General features: G+C 46.1%; 5 protein-coding genes across 5 annotated transcripts; 1 reads left to right on the top strand and 4 right to left on the bottom strand.

Annotated features, from left to right (window-relative positions):
* Positions 1–2,781: 2,781 nt before the first annotated feature.
* Positions 2,782–3,015, bottom strand: HOO65_050626 (uncharacterized protein; the record flags this gene model as incomplete). Its single annotated transcript, XM_071000973.1, has 1 exon — positions 2,782–3,015. The coding sequence occupies one exon, from the start codon at positions 3,013–3,015 to the stop codon at positions 2,782–2,784; it is 234 nt and encodes a 77-aa protein (XP_070858685.1).
* A 9,079-nt stretch (positions 3,016–12,094) lies between these two features.
* On the bottom strand, positions 12,095–13,728 carry HOO65_050625 (indoleamine 2,3-dioxygenase; the record flags this gene model as incomplete). Its single annotated transcript, XM_071003324.1, has 2 exons — positions 12,095–13,124; positions 13,289–13,728. The coding sequence occupies 2 exons, from the start codon at positions 13,726–13,728 to the stop codon at positions 12,095–12,097; spliced, it is 1,470 nt and encodes a 489-aa protein (XP_070858684.1).
* A 1,699-nt stretch (positions 13,729–15,427) lies between these two features.
* HOO65_050624 (uncharacterized protein) lies at positions 15,428–16,300 on the bottom strand (the record flags this gene model as incomplete). The annotated part of the gene is made up of 1 exon (XM_071000972.1): positions 15,428–16,300. One exon carries the CDS (start codon positions 16,298–16,300, stop codon positions 15,428–15,430), a length of 873 nt encoding a protein of 290 aa, XP_070858683.1.
* A 652-nt stretch (positions 16,301–16,952) lies between these two features.
* Positions 16,953–18,173, bottom strand: HOO65_050623 (uncharacterized protein; the record flags this gene model as incomplete). Its single annotated transcript, XM_071000971.1, has 1 exon — positions 16,953–18,173. The coding sequence occupies one exon, from the start codon at positions 18,171–18,173 to the stop codon at positions 16,953–16,955; it is 1,221 nt and encodes a 406-aa protein (XP_070858682.1).
* Positions 18,174–20,272: 2,099 nt separating this feature from the next.
* HOO65_050622 (putative double-stranded RNA/RNA-DNA hybrid binding protein) lies at positions 20,273–21,445 on the top strand (the record flags this gene model as incomplete). The annotated part of the gene is made up of 1 exon (XM_071000970.1): positions 20,273–21,445. One exon carries the CDS (start codon positions 20,273–20,275, stop codon positions 21,443–21,445), a length of 1,173 nt encoding a protein of 390 aa, XP_070858681.1.
* Positions 21,446–21,836: the final 391 nt, after the last annotated feature.

The raw sequence follows: 21,836 nt of genomic DNA, 5'->3' as shown, positions 1-21,836 counted from the left end.
CAGAAGGCTCTTTGCAATGACTGGCTAGGACAAGACTCTTCTGCATATCGCTTGTAAAGTTGGCCGATTAGTCAGAAACCTTTAGAGATTAATGATGCTGTTGACATGCTTCATTATTGTCTAGAATTTCGTGATTTAGCTACTTTAAGCAAGGGGTCTAAATTTATAATAATGTGTCTGATATTAAAGCTTTTCAAATAGACGGATAAGATCATAGAAACTATTGCTGGGCCTGAGTATAACCTGTGAGATGTGGGTCAGCCACATGGCGGCTGCCACAGTGTGGCTGATGCTTCATATCACTATATTTAATTCCAAGTGTTCTGTCTATTCCTGTCAGTAACCTAAGTCACGGTTACCATGTTGTTGTCCCTGATCCAGTTCACCCTTACGTTAGGGTTAGCATCAAGACATCAAGGGTCTTCATCCAAGGCCCAAGCGCTCGACCCAGAACATGGTAGCAATGGATATATAAACCGGCCGAGATCCGTCCCTGGGACTAGACTTAGATAGACATAGACAACATCAATAATCACTCATCCTCCTTCTTTCTCTTCTTCACAGGACATTCAGTACGTCCTCCTAATATCTACTGTTAATTCCACTCAAGATTAATCTTTTTAATTTTGTTTTAGATGCAAGCCCACAGGAGATGCCCATTATTAAAGCCTAGATGGCTTAGATTGGGCAGATCCAACTGATAGCTGTCTGCCTATAGCTATTGTGGTGCCCTTTACGACTTGTAACTACAAACCCTCTTGAAACAACTTGGAGTCTGGAAAAATGCATCAGCACGTTCTGTAGGTAAGTAGTGTCCCCCAGCCCCCTGTTAGCCGCCACTGTCTTATTTGCAGGCTGTTGCACGATACTCACAAAGAGGTTGAGTTCGCAATTTAGCTTGAGCTAAAAGGCTGTTGGCTCGATGGGTCTCACATTTTGTCGTCAATAAATCCAGCTGCTCAACGAAAAGCCGGAGTAGGGTCGTAGTTCGACGAGACGCACCCGACATAAATCCAATGAAAACTAGGTTCTGAGGCTAGGGAACTAGTGATCAGGCCTCTATAGAAAGTTATGGGACTCATTAAATACCTTTATAGGTTTCTATAACCAAGTATCTGAGATAATCAGTGCTTGTTACAAGGAGACTATCATGATGATGAAAATGCAGAGGATAATGACAAATACAGGGAGCTTGTGGGATACAATATCCCAACCACGATCCAAGTTGCTCGCGCTAGGATCCGAGGAGTAATACTGTTAACAATATGGGGGCATCATTCCCCTGATCGAGACCCATATTGCACTGTGGTGTGATCCTATTCCTGATAATCATTAGCTTGACCAGACTAACAAGGTTATTTGACTCCGTATCCGTGTGGGCCATCACCTGCAGCATGCAAAAGCTAGCCTGAGAGCAGCAGCCAAAAACTAACAGTAAATATTTGAAGGACGTACTGAATGTCCTATGAAGAAGAGAAAGAAGGGAGGATTGAGTGATTGTTAATGTTATCTATCTCTATCTAAGTCTAGTCCCAGGGACGGATCTCGGCCGGTTTATATATCCATTGCTACCATGTTCTGGGTCGAGCGCTTGGGCCTTGGATGAAGACCCTTGATGTCTTGATGCTAACCCTAACGTAAGGGTGAACTGGATCAGGGTCAACAACTTGGTAACCGTGACTTAGGTTACTGACAAAAACCCACTCTCTACCACTTCTTTGTTCCCAAAAAAGTCAGTTCATGAAAGCATGTGCCATTTATAAAGCTAGTAGCATGTATATTCTGAATGGTGATAGGTGACGCTCTCTTCTACTACGATGCTTCGAAGCCTGATAAAACCGCCATGTATCTTAATTCTCTCTTCTTGGGCTTTTATGTTTGGTGACTCGGGCTATCTCATAGCGCAAGAGCACCTGCGGCTAGGGCTATTAGCGAGACCACGCTGTAGAGCATCCTGGTTTCCCAGGAGCTTTTTCCAAGGAGCGGTCAATTCTCTCGTCTTAGATAAGACCTTTTATTGGTCCTGACCAGTGCCGTGCCAAAGTCTAAGAGATTTGACCTAAACGTCCTTTTAATACCTAAGTAAGAAGAACAATGCACTAGCATCATGCATTCAAGTGTAAGAAGTGTTGCGACCGCTAGGCCTAATAGATTAGCCCTCTACACAAGAGGACATTGTGTTTTTGTAGTAGTATTTAGAGCCCAAGGATTTAACTCTGGGATCTCTAATTTGAGCTTAAACAACCAAGTTAAGATTAGTTGAATGACTGAGATGGCACCAGCATGTGGACTCGGTAAACATTCTCCGACTGCCGTTGTTTACAATCGACAAATTAGCATTTAAGGTTAGAGATTGCGTAACATATAAACTGAAGAAATACGGGATGCCTACCAAGCATGGGATAAATACTATGTCTTGATCTCTATTGCAGGTAGTTATGACTATGCAACTTGATGAGATCGACATGCTAAGTTGGAAATCGATCACTGGTCCTTTCAAGTTCAGTTTAGGATCTTGCTACAACTTGCTGGACTGTAGCTTGCTAAAGGCCAAGGTTGAACACGAGCAATTCAAAATTACACCAAATCATTCCAATAGTTCAACATCGAGCAATTATTGGACAGTTGACAATGATATATGCATTTATTTTAGTAGCATAGCTTAGCTAAAGTATTTGACGGAAAGATAGCTTAGGAGATTGGGACTGCTAGTCACTGCCAATCTTATGCTGGTTCCAGCTATCTCTATGCAGGGTAGTTCTACCGAAGGCTGGCAAACTCCTACTCTGCGCAGTATTCAGGGTCAGCCGGGAAGGGGCCTGTTTGGTCGTCAACGCAAATGCAAACCCAGCCCACGTCATCAAAGTTGACAAACCCACAGCCGACGATCACACGTTTAGAAACACTGGCATCGCCATCGAGGTTTTTGTTCTCGCCGACATTTTGAAGGCTGCCAGGAGCTGCCAGAGCACTGGCAGCAAAAGCGAGAAGCAGGGTAACAGCCCAGCGTTGCATGATTGCTGAGCAAAGATGTTGTGACAAAATTAAGGATTGAAGAAGAAGAGAGTGGCAAGAAGAGGCTGTAAGAGAAGTCGAGATATGAGAAGTATAAAACTGATGTTCTAGAGAAAGAAGAAAAGAAGATACATGTTGCGAGGCGAGGAACTCTTATATACTTGTCCGGACGCTTCTCAAATAGGCCTGAACACATTCAATTATGCTACTATTTCTACATCGCTAGAGCTACATCGGCATCAAGAATGCCGTACATCTAAAAGCGATATATAGCAGCTGTGCTCACCTCGGCGTCAAGGCACACGATAACAGAGTTGCCATAGCTCCCATAATATCTCTATAAGTCAAGTCTGTGAATAGCTTCCGGAAAAGTGGAAATTCAACTATACCGAACTCCTTTCATAGCTCAGCTTTTAGTCCGGCCACGGAAGACAATTCCTAATTGTGTTTTGCGCAGAAGTCCCTGCATCTACCCTTTCTGTTTTCTCGTCTGGTCCGAGACTAAGGCTTTTCCTTTTTCTTTTTTTTTCATTATGTCATATAATTATTTTGTTACTCTCAAGCCATCTTCTTCCATAAATACCGTCAACCCATTCTTACATAGCACGGCCCACAGGCGGGCAATCACAGTTGCAGGCCTAATGCTGGCCGATGAGTTGTGTTTGGTGGTCTGGAAGAAGACTGATCATCTATACCTTCCACACCGCTCAGTCGAAAGGGGGGGACGAGGAGCCTCTTGAATGCGGATTTGAGATAAGTGTGACTCATGGTTTTTCAACGGATAGAGCAAATTTCACGGAACTAGCCAGAGTTTCGCATTGAGTGCGCCGTCTATTCTACTCCCCAGTGTATTTGCGATCAATATTGTAGTTTCTAGTAGCTCGTCAGATACTGTATTTTGGTCTTGATTCGCTGAAGGACTAAAAGTAGCCCAGGCCCTGTAACTGTAATTTCATCTGTTAAAAAAGAAAAGCATCCGTATCGAAGGATGTTTAGGACAATCGTACACTGGTTTAAAAGTCGCATTATTCTTCTCACTCCTAGTAATGCCTATATATGAGTGGGCAAATTGCCAAGACAGCATCCCAAGCTAATGGTTGGCATACCTGCAGCAGAAGCCTGTAAGCTTCTTTGATTCCCTTTAATTGCAGTTAACTTTGCAGTATTCATGAGCTATATTAACAATAATGGCAATTTTCCTCAGACATAAGCATGTGATTCTAGAGGCCCTCCTACACTTGAGTCTGAACTAGAACAGATTTCGTGCAGGCTGAAACTCGCCCATACATCATGTCCTTGAATAACGTTTGTCGTGGTTGAGGCAGCGCCTGTACGTGGCTTGATTCTAGAGCAAGATGATTTAATGCGACGCGCCTTTCTGTGTCGTAGTTCCCGTTTCTTATTCGCGGACACTTTTCTCAATGCCTGCCCTTAACTTCGAGAGTGCAAGCCCCCTGCAGCATTCCAAGAATCAAATAGATCATATCTTCTAGTAGGGTTATAGTGATTTTCGGGAAAGAGGGCTAGTCTCAACGGGCTAGGCTAGCATCCGGCTCGCTTGGATGCAAGTGGTTTGTTGGAGTTGCATCTCGAATTCCACATCTAGAAAAGATCGCGGGCAAGTCATACCGGGTGGGGGAGAGGAGACTCGTCGGATTTGCGAATGCTACATATTACTAATAGTATTATATCTCGATTTCCTTGTTCTTCTTACTCAATCAGTAGAGCTCCAAGCTTAGCGATAGTCAGCCCCCCCTTAACAGAATTGCCACATCCAGTAATTATGGTTCAAAACACGAGACCAAGACACACACACGTCTTCTAGCCATAGCCAGTAATACCGCAATGTGCTCCATGATAATCGCCTTGACTCACATCGAGTGCCGCTGTTGTAAAGGGCATTATCAGGGCGCATGGCATAGTGGGATAAATTAAAGGGCCGTGGTAAAGGAGGAGATGAAGCATTGCAAATACAAGTGAAGGCCAATAGTTACTGTGTGAGTGAATCCTTTCGAACCTGATTTCAACATACCAAGAAGCTGGTGATTAGTATTAGTTGTTAGGCAGTTATACTATCTTGCATCCAGATCAATGCCCCGTCGATTTGGTATTATCTATCTCTTTCCATCCTCCCGATACAGAGCTTTTGATGGGGGTAAGAGGCCATATTGGGGATAGTCGCGAAATCACAGGTCCTTACTATATACTGGCACACCCATATTATCGTATACGCGGAGCAATGCTTACACTCTGCCTGTAATCAACTATAAAACTCTTGCCAAGCAAGGCGCGTGCTGAAATCGCATTAAAATGCTAGCTATCTGTTGAATAGATCGCTCAATAATTACTAATTCAAATCCGTCATATTGACCGAGGTCGTGTTTTCTCTTCAGTGCTACATATACGCCATGTCACTCTCGGCTATCAACGGAATGTCCCTTAGGTCATCATGCGGTAGAAAGGTAAATAAATAACAATCGCATGTAATTCTTGGCTTGACGATGATGGTTACACAGTCAATATCAGCGGTACCGTGGGTTCTGTCGCAGAGGCTTACTTAGTCTTGGGCAAATAAAGCATAATTTAAACAAAATCTCCGCGTAACGATTTCGTATTGCAAAAGCTGCTCCTGCTACTCAGATATGAAACTTGGCAAATAATGTAGCACAAATCTAGTCAACTTAAAATGTAGACACCATGCAGCTCCTTGAACCAGGCAAAATAAAACATTGTCCACCAAAACTCAACACTTTCATTTACATACAACTCGACCAGAATAAAGATTATTTAAAAGTAGCTTCTTCCATTGAGGTTAGAATTGATTAGAAATTTTATTCCTGTCTTCAAACTTTTGAGTGAGATACCTGGTGCATGTGGGTAGTAGTAAGGAAATCTTACCATTTCAGTCCCCAATTTCCTTACCACTCTTTTCCAACATTATTTTTGATACTATTTCACAGCATGATTAGAATGCCTTCACCATGGCTTCATTGGAAATAGATAGAAGCCGACATGGCTGGGGCTATATTGGATGTCATTGATAATGGCTTTTCACCCTCCCGGGCGGCTCGGCGAAGGGAAGTGCCTCGAACTGCTCTAATCGACAGACTTAACGGTTAGACGGCCGTGAAGGAGCAAATACAGTCTGGTCAATAGTTATCTAAGAATCAAGAAGACAAATTGGTGCCCTGGATTCTTCATTAGGAGTCTCTAGGGTACGTCCGGTCCCACAATTAGATCCGTGCTTGCGTTATCGGTTTGCTAAGACAACAAGGCGACCAACTGGAATTAGAGCACAACTGGGTAGCTAGACTCATTAATCGCCGCTCGGACCTTAGTATCAAGATTGGTAGACATCAAGAAGCTAATAGGCTTAACTCATTCACGCCTAAAGTGGTTCATTGGTACTTCGATATCAGGGACGGCCAGTATGGCTGAATTCAGCCTGAGAACAGTATTAACGTTGACGAAGAGGGCATCATGATTGGTTTTGACAGGCCTCTATTTCTGTTTTAACTAGTTATGGTTTCGAAATTTGACTGGCTAGACTCTCTTTGTTAGGGCTGGATAGGCTGGTAGTCGAAGGCGCAAACCTGAAGCGGAAGACTCTTCTCAAGGGATGACAAACTCAAAATTGGACCTCATTTACCGAAGCTACTACTACTGATAGTCGTGCCTTAACTCCTGGCACGACATTCAAAGGTAAAGAACTCCAGAAACAGAGGTCCCTCGAAGATGGCCGACTGGCATTACATAGCTTCACTAAATGGGTGGACTGATGACCATATTGCAGTTGAATGGTTTGAAAGTGTAAGGCTTCACGAGATACAAGGAGATTCAATTGTATAACAGCTCTGTATTAAAGAAGAACTCGATAAGTTCTAAAAGAAACTAAAGTGAGCTATGCTAACGATGGTGGTTGAGTGGTTTATATGTACATTGGGAAATATGCACTTTGGCAGAGGGACTAGAGGAAGACACTAAGAAGATGCTAGGAGGAGGCACTAGGAGAAAGGGCTAGGGAGAAAAGGGGCTTTTGGCGCATCGTATGGTTTCCTGGGTGAGGGCAGGGCCTGAATCATACATGATCCATAGATCATTACAGAAAGAGTCTATTTTCCTCAAACCAGTCCTGATTAATCATTATATATGGCCACAGGAGTTGCGCAGCGGTATTACCTGTTACGGTTTACACCGAGTTTTGGAGACAAGGCCGGTCATGCTTGATGAGGAAGGCGGTGAAAGTGGCAGAATTCCAGCGAGGGTGGTACAGAGCATGTCAAAGATTGAGGGAAACTAGTTTAGCTTTGAGGGTTTTGTTGCGTGGCGCGGTATATATGTTAAGTGGCGTCACATGCATGCCCCACTTCTTTAAAACCAGGACCCACACCTCTTGTGGCTGAACACCCATGAAAGGTTGACACCCCATCATGAATCCTCGTGAGCACAATACAAAAGGAATGAAGTCCAAGGACGTAACTAGTGTATATAAGTAAAACCTTGAATAAATCAACTGGTTCAAACAAAAGATCTATTCTGCACAATAAAGTCTTTTTTCATACGGTATCAATGTAATAACTACTTGTCCCATAACATTACCTTTGTTTACCCAGCTATGGGTTGCTGCTAACCGAGCTAAGGACAAATGGATGCCTCCGGAGAGTTACCGGGAACGGGCAACATCTTAGAATGCACAGACTAACATTGCGATTACGCTTACGTGAATATTGTGCTCGGAATGTCAACAGTTAGCTCGCCCTCGCAAGTCAAGCTGAGATTATAAGGAACATCACGGCATGGAAGGAATGGTGTATTCATTATTTCAAACTAAGCCTTGTTTCTAATCAGAATGGTCCGTTTCTAATGAAAGAGAAAATACATGCAAATTGCTGACAAACGGAAAACTATTCACAAGCATTGCGAAGCAACATCCCAGTTGATTGATACGTACAATGTAGAAGGAATCGAGGCAGGGCTAGAATGGTAATAGGAAATATCCAACTACCCGCCACAGCCAGCACAACATAACTGCTGTTCCGTCGAGAAAGTAGAATAAAAGTTTGACATAAATAGAATAAATGGGCAGTTGGAATCTACGTCTATTATATTGTACGGGGAAAAATGAGCATGTAGATTGATTGTCCAAAGATCAAGCTCTAAATCTCTGCCCTGTATCATGTGCTATGCACCTACATCGGGCGCTTGCTTTCCCGGTGTAGTTCTGATCAGGGTTGGGATCTTCATAGCATTTTGCTCATAATAGATGACCTGCCTGCAGCGGGACATTAGAAGTCTTCCCATACTGATTCCTTGTCTTACCATGCACCACCACTCTTTTGACAGCCCTAGCCTTTCGTTAAACGAAAAAGAATTCCACCACCAAGACTCAACTATTTCACTTGCATCGAATTCGGCCAAAATAGAAGGTATTTGCAAACTTTTAACTCATTCAGGCTTGCAATTGTTATATCTATTAAATTTTAGCTCTGAGCGGGAGTTGTGGGCAATTCTCTCGTGCCATTATTATTCAATCACTTTTTTAGAGGTGCTAGAGTCTATAGTCGCAGGTTCAGTTTTCAATGTCTATTTTTGTCTAACTTTCGTAAGAATAAAAATGCTTGTTGCATAGTTATTTGTGCTGGTATGCTGGACGCGATACGCATGTCATCCAGTGTTCATCTCTGTGTTGTAGAGACATGGATCCGACTTTATCGACTCATAACTGGCTTTCTGATCTCCATACTTCTGATAGTTCCGTCTGTACCACCAATGCTTGTTGCAACGGCAGCAAGTTGTGAGATAACATGTGTAATCTTGTAGCTTTGCTTTCTACAGCATCTTGAGGTCCGATATTGGTTTAGGCAGAGTTTATGGGCAAAAGATAGTGCCGTATCAAGATTAGCTAATACATGAGTATGTGCAGTCTATGCTATAAATCTGATGGTCTGCCGCTAAATCCTACTTCGCCACGTCGCTCATTATGCATACCACTGCCGTCTAGAATGGTATCGTGTCGCACTTTCAATTTGTGGTATTTCCCCATCATGTTGACCTGAAATCACGCGTGAGGCATTGGTGAGAATGGAGGACAAGCCGGTGCAAACACAGCTAATGTGATGCGACTATTTTCTGAGTAGATGGTTTGATTTGTGGCAATCAGCTACCTTAACAAACAGACTGTCTAGCCTATGCATCATCTGGAATACTCAGAACATGCTTGTTTTGTTTGATTTCCGTCTTCTCATCCAGGGTCTTGCTTCCCTTTGTCTAAGAGAGCCCCAGTAGTTTTGTCTTAAATGCGTGCTCACATCACACCGGCTACGCACGACCCGACTTTGGATATTGAAGATGAAATGGGCCCTTTGCTTAGTTGCTTGTTGTTGTCTATAAATTTCCAAGATTACCTCCATCACCTCACACCCTTGACTTTCCAAATATACCCGCAAGTTCCAAGCTAGGATGCTAGGTTGAGTTTTGCTTGGCCACCTCACCCCAGAGTCCCTAGCTTTTCCTGTCTTCCCCTCGCTCCCAGCCCATGATGGCCCTTTCCTGATAGGCCTCTTAACGGCTACTGTCTCGTTTGTGAGTTGATTTATGATACCTTCTCAGACCTTGATGCAAATGAATGCAAACCCACCACATACCAGACTCAGACTCTAATATCCTTCATGACAATAGACTTTGGCTTAATTTGCCTGCATAGAGACTATCTACTTGGTAGAAAAGGATGTGACGGGGACCGCCTTGCGGGACTTGTCACATTTCTACTTAAAGGTGTCTCGGACGTTGTGGCTATTGGCCACTGCCAACCACTCATGACGCCCTTCATGCAAAATAGAAGCCTTCGTGGCATCGGCCTTTCCGACGGATACTGTTAACGGTCATAACATCTGCATTTACAAACGCCCAAGCTTCCACTGCAATTAGGCCACCGGGCAGCAAGAGGCATATACACCACCTACATGCTGTCCGTTGGTCATTCTTTGCAACACACCGAAATAAAATGATATTTGGGTACCCCACCGGTGTCGTCCTTGCTCTGCGCGCGGAAATGCATGATATAATAAATTACACCACATCTATTCCCTGATACTAGATTCTACCTGGGCGTCGTCCTTCTAAACGTGGGAATCCTTCTGAACATAGCAGTGAAACTTATACTAGGAATAGTCCTGTTGACGATCTTGGCGATGGGGGACTGTCAGACCTGACCTGTTGTGTGTACAATGCACAAGGATAATCAAGACTGACTTCTAACTCATGCGGTAGCTCCAGCTTAAATTTGTTTGCAAGACTGTGTTCGCTGGATATTTTTGCTAGATTCAGCAATTGGGGAGAATCTCAACTCTCAAACGTCACAGACCAACACCCTATACACAGCGTAGTGCCCTTTTTGATAATATCTCCACGGCATGATAGCAGACCACGATAGTAACGGCCAGCCTCAGTACTATCAAGGAGGTAGAAGCACAATAGCTTTTGTAGGATCTTGGCCCCAGTGTTGCTGCCAACTGCAGCATATTCTCTCATGTGTTTCTTGCCCTGTTTAAATACAGTTCATCCGACAGTTCCCAATATCTTCACTCTCTACACTATGGCGTGACCTAGTAAAAGGATTTGGTGAGAAAGGGTTAGGGAACCATGATATGGGTGATGCATTCAATGAACACAATACAATAAACTGACTATACCCTGCGAAGGAGCCCATTGTATTCTACAACATTCCCTAAGCAGCTCCCCCAAAGTCGACATTTACAAGAATTGAAAATCACGCTGTAGATACATACCCGGCATTTCAGCTGTGGCTCCTCTGCACTGCAAATTATTTACAGTTCGAGAATCTATTTTGACGGTCATCAGAGCCTAGACTTCGTTATCCCGCAAGCATCATCTATTGTTTAGGTATAGAGCGCCTAAATGTGTCGGGATACCATATAATTGTGAGCATTAGGTTGCAAACTCCTGTGAAATACGCCCTACTAACGCCGTATACACAGCAATCTATGTGCTGAAATAGTCTCTACTAACGACAGCCGTCGTTCATATTACGAATACCTGTATAACAGAGTTGCGCCATGTGTGTTGAAAAGTGCAGTCTACACAGAGAAGAATGGAGCCTTCCCATAGTCTTAGTTCTGGCTCTTCCAGAGGGGAATTGCATTCGCCAATCTGCGCTCCAATATGTCAAGCTTCTTTAGGATGCCAAGGCCTAGGAATTAGATATGCTTGTTTGAATTATATACTTGATTGTCGTTTTATTGGCTGGCAGAACGTCTCATATATTTCGTCATGGAACGCAACCTCGGCTTTTGCAACACTGTCTTGTTGGTAAGAAGGGGCCGCTACATTGCTAAACCATTCAGCTGTAGTACTGCACCAGATCTAGCCTCTCGCATCCCTGACTTTGAGCCCACCACACCGCAGACTAAGCGAAGCTAGCGAAGCTTCTTGGCGCTGTCCTTCATCTAAGCTACCATCACTTTCCACTTGCTTTTGAAGCCAGGGCTGGAGTCTCACTAGACCTTAATACATACCATCTTCTTCGTCAAACTTGCTGTTTTGTCTAGCTACCTGAGCCCTGTCTTCATAGTCGCAATTTTGCTTTCTATGTATACATGCACAATGCTCGTGCTACTCTAGTCATTCTCTAGCTCTTTCTCGTTGTGTAACCACTCAACATTTCAGCACGGGATTCTTTTTTTTCTTTCTTTTTGTTGTGGATATTCTGCCACTATCCGGGTCAACATCGGGTAAATACACTACGTAGATATGTATAGCACGATGTGGCTCGTGAGAGAAAACTCTTCCCTTAATATAATCAAGTTTAACAAAAGACAATCCATAACACTTTTTACCTTGGGTTTTAGGGACAGCGCTACTGTTCCGTAAGACCCACATATTCGATGCCTAATACCAATACAGGAAGGGCCCACAACTACATGCCTAACCCATAACTTAATACATAATTAGGGTCTAGGGCATCCTCACAATCATTTAAATTGGTTATAATGATTAAAGCAAAGAACCAGATTTCGCTACTACAGAGGCTTCCAATCAATCAATTCTCGCGCTCGTTCTCCTAGTTCTTATCAACACCACGCTCTGCGCAGAACTTGGCTACCTCCTTCTTCAGCGTGTCATTCTGTCTCTCCACCTTCTCCATAATGTCCACCACTATCTCGCCCAACGCCCACTCGCCTGACGAGCCGTGGACTGACTTGTAGATCGCCTCCATTTCATCCATCACAGCTTGCAGCTGATTCGGCAGCCACGTGACAATGGGGCTGCCACCCGTGGCCGTGGGGTGTGACGTCTGCTTGAGAATGTACTCGCGAGCAAAGCACCAGTGTCTCCAGCGGAAATCACGAACCTGGTTGAGCAACTGCAGCCACAGGCTGCGGGACGTCTTGAGAGCCTGCTTCTCCTCGTCTGATTCAGGAGAGGCATCGACGCTCAGCGCGTAGTCCTTCAGATCCAGGCCCTCAGACTCGTTGCGCACCCACAGAAGAAATTCACGATGGTTGCTGGGGCGGTACTTGCGGAAATCCTTTAGGATCTCAGTCAACGGCGTTTCGGGCAGTGGGAGCTGTAGGAAGTTGTCCATCAGCGGAACCATCGAGTCGTTAGCACCGCTCTCGCCACGGAAAGCCATAGGCTTATCATCATTGACACCCTCGTAGACCACGCCGTTGGGGAACATGCTCTGCGACGTAATGCCGAAGATAAAAGTGCGGAAGCTGGTGTACTTGCGGGGCAGCGACTTCTGCCACATCATCTCCATCACTGCGTTGATCTTCGTAAGCGCTGTCACTTGGCCCTCCATGCCCTTGTTAAAAGCCACGCGCTTGGCAAGCTCTGTAGCATGGCTTGCTCCAGGCTTCAGCGCATCTAGCGCTTCCATGGTGGAGGCCACTAGAGGCCCAGAGTTCTTGACCATTTCAATGTGTACGAGCACGAAACCTGCCTCAGACGATGTGGGATCCAGTCCATGCTCGAAGGCGCGGATCAGACGCAAGTTGTCGTACTCCATGCCAGCCTTGGGGTCCTCTAGGCGGTAGTTGAACAGCGCATACGAGCCTGCGTATTCCATCCAGGGCATGAAGCCAGACCTACATAGCAGATAGGATATATGAGTATACGGGTTGTTTATCTTTGGGGAATGGGGAATGCAAATGAGCAGCACTAGGCAAGGGGAATAGGTAGTGCGCAAAGTAGTGGAAGGAGATCTCAAGGGGAAGGGGGAAGGGGGAAGGGGGGGGGCAAGTCTACTTACAGCTCAGAGCAACGCTTAATGGGCATAGAGATCTGGCGAGGTAGGAAATCTCTAGCCAGGCCATACTCCTCGCCCCTCACAAAGCGCTCATGGCAGGGCTCCAGCAGATAAGCCGAGGCCAGAAATGAGTAGTCACGGTACAGGGCATTCATCATGGGAACATCCTCCTTGTACAGCTCGATTTTGTCGGATAGGTCGGGGAAGTCCTTGACGGCATCACCTAGCTTGCTCGATGCCAGGAGGCCAGGGGAGCCGTCTAGCTTCTTGACCGGCATTTCCTCCAAGATCCGCTCCAGAGGAGCAAACTCAGCAGGCAGCTGGACAATGGGGTCCATGCGTGGCAGGAAGCCACGAGTCGTGGACACCATGAAAGCCGGAAGCGAACGGTCATGAGGCTTAGCGTCCGCCAGGACCTCAAAGGGAATGTTCTGGATAGCCATGTTGCGTGGATGGAAAGGTAAGGGATGGAAGGGTAGATACAAGTAGAGTGCTGTGTTTAGGGTTAGGGTTATAAAGTGGTGATAACTGGTGTAAGTGGTTGTTGGTGTCTTGAAAAGGCACGAACACAAAATTGGCAGTGAAAGGCGTGAAGATGAGTTTTCGGACTTATAGAAATGCCAGATGATGAGAGGTGAGTGTGTAAAGCAAGAAAGAATCGAAGCAGACTCGAGGCGAGCTCACAGCCGTTAATATACCCCGTGGCCGGAATCGTTCCGGCCACGAGAAGAGAGGGGGTAGGAGGTACACTGGGCAAAATCTGGTCAAAAATTTTCCCTGTCTTCCTTTGACCGTCGTATTTGTTGCCAGGCCAGAGGAAAAAGGACTCATGTGGACCTTTTGCGTCAACGATAAGCAAATGTGTTGAGGGTGAGGGGTTAGCGAGGAGAAGATGGTATCGTGAGAAGAGCGAGTATGACCACGATTTTGCAAAAGAAGAGGGAGTGTGTCGCTACGACTCTAGCAAAATGTATACTAGTCGATGCAGAAAAATGGTGGCTACTTTTGCATACACGATACATCAGTACTGCTGTCCTATAAGGCATTTTGTGAACTAGTGTCCGCTAACCTTTGTTGTTTGAGGCCAGGTAAGAAGCCAGCCTGCCTGGCCTATCCTCTTTGGCTAGCAGACACACTAAAATCATTTGCTTTCGTAACAGATATTTGACTCCAAAAATCCGTATCACTGTATCCCTGCTACACTGCTCTTTTTGGGGTTCTAGTTTGGAATATTTTGTTGAGGTGTGGTCTATCTCCGACGCTGCCCGGCCTTTTCCACCCTCGTTTTGCGCAGTAAAATAAGTGGGGTCACGCCGTTGTAGTGGAGTCACAGTGGCCGGAATTGTTCCGGCCACTGATTTTTGCTCTTCGGAGGGTCGGAGGAAGCACAGCATAGAAAGGCAAGGGCAAGAGCTCTGTGGAGGCTTGATTGGCTTGGAAATAAAAAGAGGGGGGAAGGATTGGCATCATGAAAGAGACAAGATAGGAGGTGTCCAGAGATAACGCGCCCAACGAGAGAGATACTTTGGTTATGTATGGATTCTACACTATGCTGCATGTACCTTTTTTCTTTTCTCATGAAACAGCGCTGCGGGCTGCGCCAACTAGAACTAGGGGTAAAACAAAGATTCTGATTGGTCGGCTGGCTGGCTCGGAATCAATATGTACATCGTAACTCGCCTTGAGAAAATACTGTACTCTACTCTAAGCCAGGGTTTTTGCTTATCAACACAGCGACTACTTATTTGGCCCTTGTTTTGCTGTTTCCCTTCCGCTTCTCCTTTTTTATCGTGCACTTGAGTGCACGGGCGCTTTTTCTCGGGAGGCCCGCGATAAGGCTCAGGGAAGCCAACACAAACATAGGCAGCACAGCACAGCACACACAAAATCCAGGGAGGCAAGAAAACTAGTAATTCACAAATAATAATTCTATCTTTAAGCACTATCTAACATGAAATAATAAGAATAAAATAAAGAGTCAGCATAGAAATGCATCATGCTTGAAGATACCAATCACGTAAACCCATCACATAAGCAACCCATAACACATAAAATTCCAACCTAGTTTCTCCCTTGTTGACCAGCAACAACCCCACCTTCTGCATGACTGGTCTCGTCTCCCTACAAAGCGCAAATGAGACTCTAGGCCTGCCCGCAGTTTGCTTTGCCAGCTCGTCTATTTCTGGAGTGGCGGCCGTACGCCCTATTGTACCAGCCTGGATGACTCTGACGTCCATATCTGGAGGTCGGTAGACCAGTGGCCTCAGTTGCAGCTGTGGGAGAGCCGGTCAAAGTTGATGTCAAAGTGTGGTTCTGCCACGTAGGGCTGCTGTGGTCCAGGGGCGAGATACTGGCGTCTTGACCCTCACGCTCATGGCTACCAAAGGTTCGGTATGTGCGCCTGCGTTCGTGCCTTCTTATGGCACCCTTTATAACCTTGGTGCAACTTTCCGGCGCAGGTTCCTCGGTGTTGATGCCTAGGAAATGCTTGAGGCATGTACTGTCCGTGATGGTCTGGGGCAGGATCACAGGGCCTACAGGGTCGGTGTCTGAATGATCGGCACTATTACCAGTAGACGTGGGGATAGTAGTAGTCTGTGTCACATTGATGGTGGCAACACTGGCTGCTGGCTCAACCCACAAGTTCCCGTTTTCGTTCTTGACGACAATGGCGCTGCCTTCCGGGATGTAGGCCCGCAGCGGTTCCTGAAACTCGCGGTAGCTCATAGCAGTTCCAGCAGGATTAAGCAGGAGTGGCCTGGGTACCATAAATCCGGCGTGTTCGGTTGGAGCTCGTCTAGCAATCCCGCTCTTAATCCGGGGCGTGGGCAGCATATTCAAATCATTGATTGATGGCCATGTTGAATTGGCCCATGGATATGAGGTGCTTTTTGAGTGGTCTTGCTCCATTGGTGGTCCTTTACGCTGAAGACCGGCATGTGGGGGAATATAAGCCGCCTGAATGCCGGCAACAAAGCCGAGAACAGCTCTAACGGGCAATAAAGATAGCTGCATGCTGAAACTGAGTAGTTGGAGATGGGGGGTGGCTTGTGAGTTGAAGTGTGAGTGGGAGGTAGTGTTTGGCGTCAACGCGCTGCTATCTACTAGGTTTTATACTTCCAAAGGCAGCGCTAGGAATGTCTGAAGCTCTGGAGTTTTCCAAGCCACCAGTTGGTACTTAAAAGTCTAGCAACACCATTCCAACTATACACTTTTTGCTGGAACTTGGGAGGCTCCAGGGAGAGGGAGCTAAGATGACGCTGATATACGCTAGTAGGTATTTGCAAGGGAGTGTGTTACAACCTAAAATAATGATAACGATAGTCTTTGCAAGTAACGATAAATGGAGATGAATGTTAACGATACGAGAAGTGTAAAAATAATTCGCGGTATGAAAGACTTGGGAAAGAAAAGCAGTGGAAGCTAATATTAAATCAAGAGAAACACAAGCTACAACAATCTAGATTGTGGGTGCAAAAAACAAAACTCGCAAAAGACTAACCCAGGTAAACAAGAGGAAAGAAAAAAAATAGAAACATGCAATTACGTTGGTGGAAAGTTTCAAGGGGAGCAGTTACCAACTGTGCAAAGAGGTTTTAAGACAAGATCAAATTCCAGGCCAGGCCTAGACTGCTATCGCTCCAATGAGCCAAGCTTAGAACAGCTTCTAGACTCCAATCTCAAGCGGATCGCGCGACGCAGTGCGAATGATGGTGCTGAAGGTAGTTGAGGCTTGAGGCTCTTCTGTGTCATAATCAGGGCCAAACTTGAAGATATCAAAAGGATTAATGGAGGTGGTGCTAGCCTCTACCAATTCAAACAGCTTCGAAGCAAAGCGCTGAATGGCAGTGACACGCCTCATTTTGCCATGTTCAAAAACAATGGCATCTGGGAGGTTTGCCAGGTCCTCTGCTGTTTTGACATTGTCGAGAAGGCTCATATCATAGGGAACTTCGAATCTAGGGATCTCATGTAGGTTGTCAGGCAGATCTATGTTAGGATTCGTAGCAACGGCGTTATTGCTTGTCTGAGGGGTGTCAGTCATGATAGGCGGGGCGTTTATGGCCGCAGGAGTCGCACTGACAGGGCCCGAAGAAGATGAAGAGGCCCGAGCAGCAGCGGTAACAGCAGCGAAGAACTCGTGTGCGATGAATGACGTTCTATCTTGCGAAACCTCCCTCAGCTTTTTATAGAAGTGTTGCCAGGCAGGAACAACAGTTTTGCGGCCATAAGTATAGACAGTGTAATCTGGAAGACCGAAGAAATCTTCGGGGTTTTTAATCTGTTCGATGAGTTTTTCATTGTAGGGAACCTTGAAGTAATCGATTTCGTTCAGGTTAGGAGGTAGCTCTGGAGCGGCAGTAATAGTAGGGTCAACCGTCTGTGTGGCAGCGGCTAGCTCACCTGCACTTCCACCAGGAACAATAGCAGGACCTGAGGAAAATGAGGGGGCGTGAGAAGTAGTAGCAGCAGCGGCGAAGAACTCATGTGCAACAAATGACGTTCTGCCTTTAGATACTTCCTCCAACTTTTGGGTGAAATATGCCCAAGCTGAAATAACAGTCTTCTGGCCATACACGTATACAGTGAAGTCTGGGAGGCCGAAGAAATCCTCGGGCTTTTTGATGTTGTTGATAAGATCCTTATTGTAGGGAATCTCAAATGATTTGAGTTCTTTGAGGTTAGCCGGCAGCTCCAGCTCTGGAGCAGCAGTAATAACGGGATCACTAGTTTCTCCATCTCTAACCCGGCTGCTGGAAGCCTCGGCCAGTCCCTGTGGATCAGCATGGGCTGAGAGCGCCGCAGCAACAGGGACAGGTACAACAGTGTCACTACCTATCGCCATGGCCAATCCAAGGCTGGAAGCGAAAAACAAAGATGTCTTCATTTTTGAAGGAAGAATGAACGACGATGACCTGGAAACAACAATGCAACTTTGGAGTCAATATAGTCAATGAGCGTAGGATAGGTGTGTTGGACAAGAAAGAGATTGATGGTGAAGACAGACAAGAGGAAAGGGCTAATTAATGCGGAGTTCTCCTGCTTTTTTATACATCCTTTAACCTGCATGATTTGCTCTATCTGGACTTTCAAACTTTGGTCTTTGACAATTCGTGACTTGGTCTGGTTGACAATCTGGCATTGTACAAATTAATGGCCTGCTCGGCTTACACTAATGCCTTCAAAAACGGGAAAATAATTCATACTTGACAGTAACAGAGAGTTGCGGAGTTAAACGCGGGACTCGTGATGCACATTTTCTTGGCTGTAAGTCCGGAGAATGGGCCACTAAAACATTTTGAAAGGGCATATGTCAGCACAAAGCGCAAAAGCGAATGGTGTTATGGTCTAAGCTATGATAGCCCGAGAAACAAATACAGGCTAACAGGTGTCAGAGGCCTAAAATAAGGCACAGCAATGGGGGCTTCCTAAAGCCGTAATGCCAACCTCGGGTCGGTCAGACTGTTGATGAGTAGCACCAAACTTGTCAATGCCAAAAACGTGGCGCCCGAGGACAAATCTGCATGCAAACCAAGAAAATCCGGGATTCTAGAGCTATTCTAGAAAGCTGTGTAGGACGTGGTGGAGTCTGAGATAGACCGCGATGAATTGGGCCGTATACCGACTAACTCCACAAATGCTTACGACAGTGCTTTGTATATTAGGCTGTGCAGGCAGAAAAGTAGGCGGATATAGTGTTTTCTTTTTTTCAAACACCAACTTTAGCAATTCAATGCAAAGTGAAAAGTCAAAAAAAGAAGCCGGCATTTATGGGACGATTCCTGGTAAGAGATCTCTCAGAATATGGTGAGGCCGACCTGCACTTAGTGGCGGCGTGCATATAAATCCATACGACCCCCAATATAAGATCCCCTCCGTGGTCAAAGTCGCCCAGGACACAAAGTATAGGTGAATGACAATACAAGGACTTCGCGACCCAAAGCGCGAGAATACGACAACAAGTGGCTTCCATCTGACAAAAGAACAAAAGACACCGCCCGAACCTTTGCAGGTCTGTCTGCAGTTGAGATTCCCTCTTCAATCAAGAATTAGATCGACGAGCAACAACCACAAATCATAGATCCCTTTTTCTTCCCCTTCTAAGGACATCCAGTACGTCCCATCAATTTGCACTATTAATTGTGGGATATAAATCTATTTGGTCAGAGGTACTGGTGACTTACAGGAGGTTTTTGATAGAGTGTTCCTATTCGCAACATGCCGATTTCCTACTCGCACCCGAAGATTTAATGCCCCACCTACCACGAAGTAATTGAACCAATGGATCACCAGGATATGGAGACAGTTCAAGGCAAAGGAAAGACGGAAACACGGCAAATGACACTGGCCATATCACTAAAAAAGGCACCATGAGAGGTATCACAGGAGGTAGAGGGAGGGAAGAAGGCTGCATACAACACTCAGCGCAAGAGGCCCAGAGTAGACTTTCTTGAATTGAGGAGTCTGGGTTTTGGGTCCAGGGTCACATGACAATGTGACCCTGACCCCACTCTGACATAGACTTACGAAGCGTCAGCTTCGGAAGTCTGTCACGGAGTTTCCTTCCTTCTTCATCAAGCATAAGAATCAGAAGAATCGACATACCTTTTTAGGATCGCTATACGTACGAGACTCCCGTATATATATGCATCAACGTGAGTGATTATTGTTGCGTGGCGCACTATCCAGGTTAAGGGGCGTCCCATACATGCCCCACTTATTTATACCTCTTGTGGCTGAATATCCATTCATGAGCATTATAAAAGGGGTGAAGTCCAAGGACGTAGTGTAGAAGTAAACCTAACAGTAGATATTAGGAGGACGTACTGAATGTCCTGTGAAGAAGAGAAAGAAGGAGAATGAGTGATTATTGATGTTGTGTTGTTTCTGTCTAAGTCTAGTCCGAGGGGCGGATCTCGGCCGGTTTATATATCCATTACTACCATGTTCTGGGTCAAGCGCTTGGGCCTTGGATGAAGACCCTTAATGTCTAATGCTAACCCTAACGTAAGGGCGAACTGGATCAGGGTCATAGATATGCTGCGGACAGGAGGGATTCGGGCTTCAACATGCAATGCAGACCACCCTCTGTACTGGACGACGATTGACGGGAGCATCGATGAGGCAAAGGCCCTGTTACCACACCCGATCAGGGACTCGACGAAACTCCGGCCAGAACAGGAAGGTCCAGCCGAGTCGCTGGCAGAGAAACTGAGCAAAGAAGAGGCAGCCAAGGCTCACCTGGACCTGCTCAGCAAAGAGTCACAAGAGACGATGTGGGCCTACTCAGACGGCTCACGTAACAGTGATGGAGACACTGGAGCAGGCTGGGCTGTCTACTTCCGGGGCAAAATACTCGCACAGGGCAAGGGCTCATGCGGCAGATACAGAGAAGTGGCGGATGCGGAAGCGATTGCCGCCCTAAAGGCAGTCAGAGCGGCCGCTGAAGTCGCCCCCTCACAAGCAGAAGGCCTGAACCTATGTGTCGACAATTTGGGAGTGGTAAAGCGGATTGGCCGGAGGATGCAAAAACCGGGCACTTCGCAGCTTGCGATAGACGAGATCCGCCGCACCCTCGCAAGATGGCAAGGCGGATCAGACAACCTGGCCCTGGATAAGCCGGTGGGCAAGGTGCACTGGGTCCCAGGACACTGCGAAGTCCCGGGCAATGAGGCAGTCGACCAGCTGGCCAAAGCGGGTTGCAAGAGCGAAGACCTTCTGGTCCCAAAGGCCACAATGTCACTAACGGCAGCAAGAAGGTGGAATGAAGCCTTTAAAGCCGACTTCCGAAACTGGATGAAAGAAAACTGCCCAAAGATCAAGCACCTCGGCGGAGCGCTGAACTGGCCGAGACCATACGACATCGGCTGGATGAAGGGGCTACACAGAGGCACAGTCGCCCGGATCCTGGCAGCGCGCTCCGGACACGGCGACTTCAAAGAGTATCACGTGCGGCTCAACCACAGGAACGCAGAATTACACTGCCCAGTCGCAGGGTGCGATCAGGCCAAGACCTTTACCCACCCATGGGAATGTCTAGGCAATGAGAAGAACCTGTCCATGATATTTGTACGAAAGCTCCTCACAGGAGACAAGAGCTGCAGATATCTGGCAGGGAAACTAGACCCTAAGTGGAGGGTGTTCCGCATTGGGACGTGAGAGAGGACGGTGTGGGAGAAGGTGATCTGCCGGGAGAGGGTGTGTGGAGGTACGAGTCTGTTTTTGTTTGCTACTTTTCTTTTGCATTCTTTCTACGCTTTGTTCACTGTTTTGTTTCTCTGTTTGATGATTGGTGTTTGGTTTTGTTTTCGTTCTTTGCTTCCTTTCTTTGTTTTCCTTTTTTTTCCTTTTTTTAATTTTTTTTTTTCTGCCTATTGTACTTTAACCACGGTAGAGTGGAAACGAGCAACAAGGTAACTTGGGAGCAATTGCGCTTCGCTCGCCAAAACTCTATAGTGAACCTTGCAGAGGGTTAATTTCTGTCCGGTAACCAGTCCGGCGTCGTTTGATCTCTGTGATTCCCGTAGACGTTAAATATATTCAAGTTCAA

Source organism: Ceratocystis lukuohia (assembly GCF_044167205.1).
Source record: "Ceratocystis lukuohia strain C4212 chromosome Unknown Supercontig5_pilon, whole genome shotgun sequence".
In the NCBI taxonomy this organism is placed as follows: domain Eukaryota; kingdom Fungi; phylum Ascomycota; class Sordariomycetes; order Microascales; family Ceratocystidaceae; genus Ceratocystis; species Ceratocystis lukuohia.
This window is presented reverse-complemented; position numbering and strand designations above follow the sequence as displayed.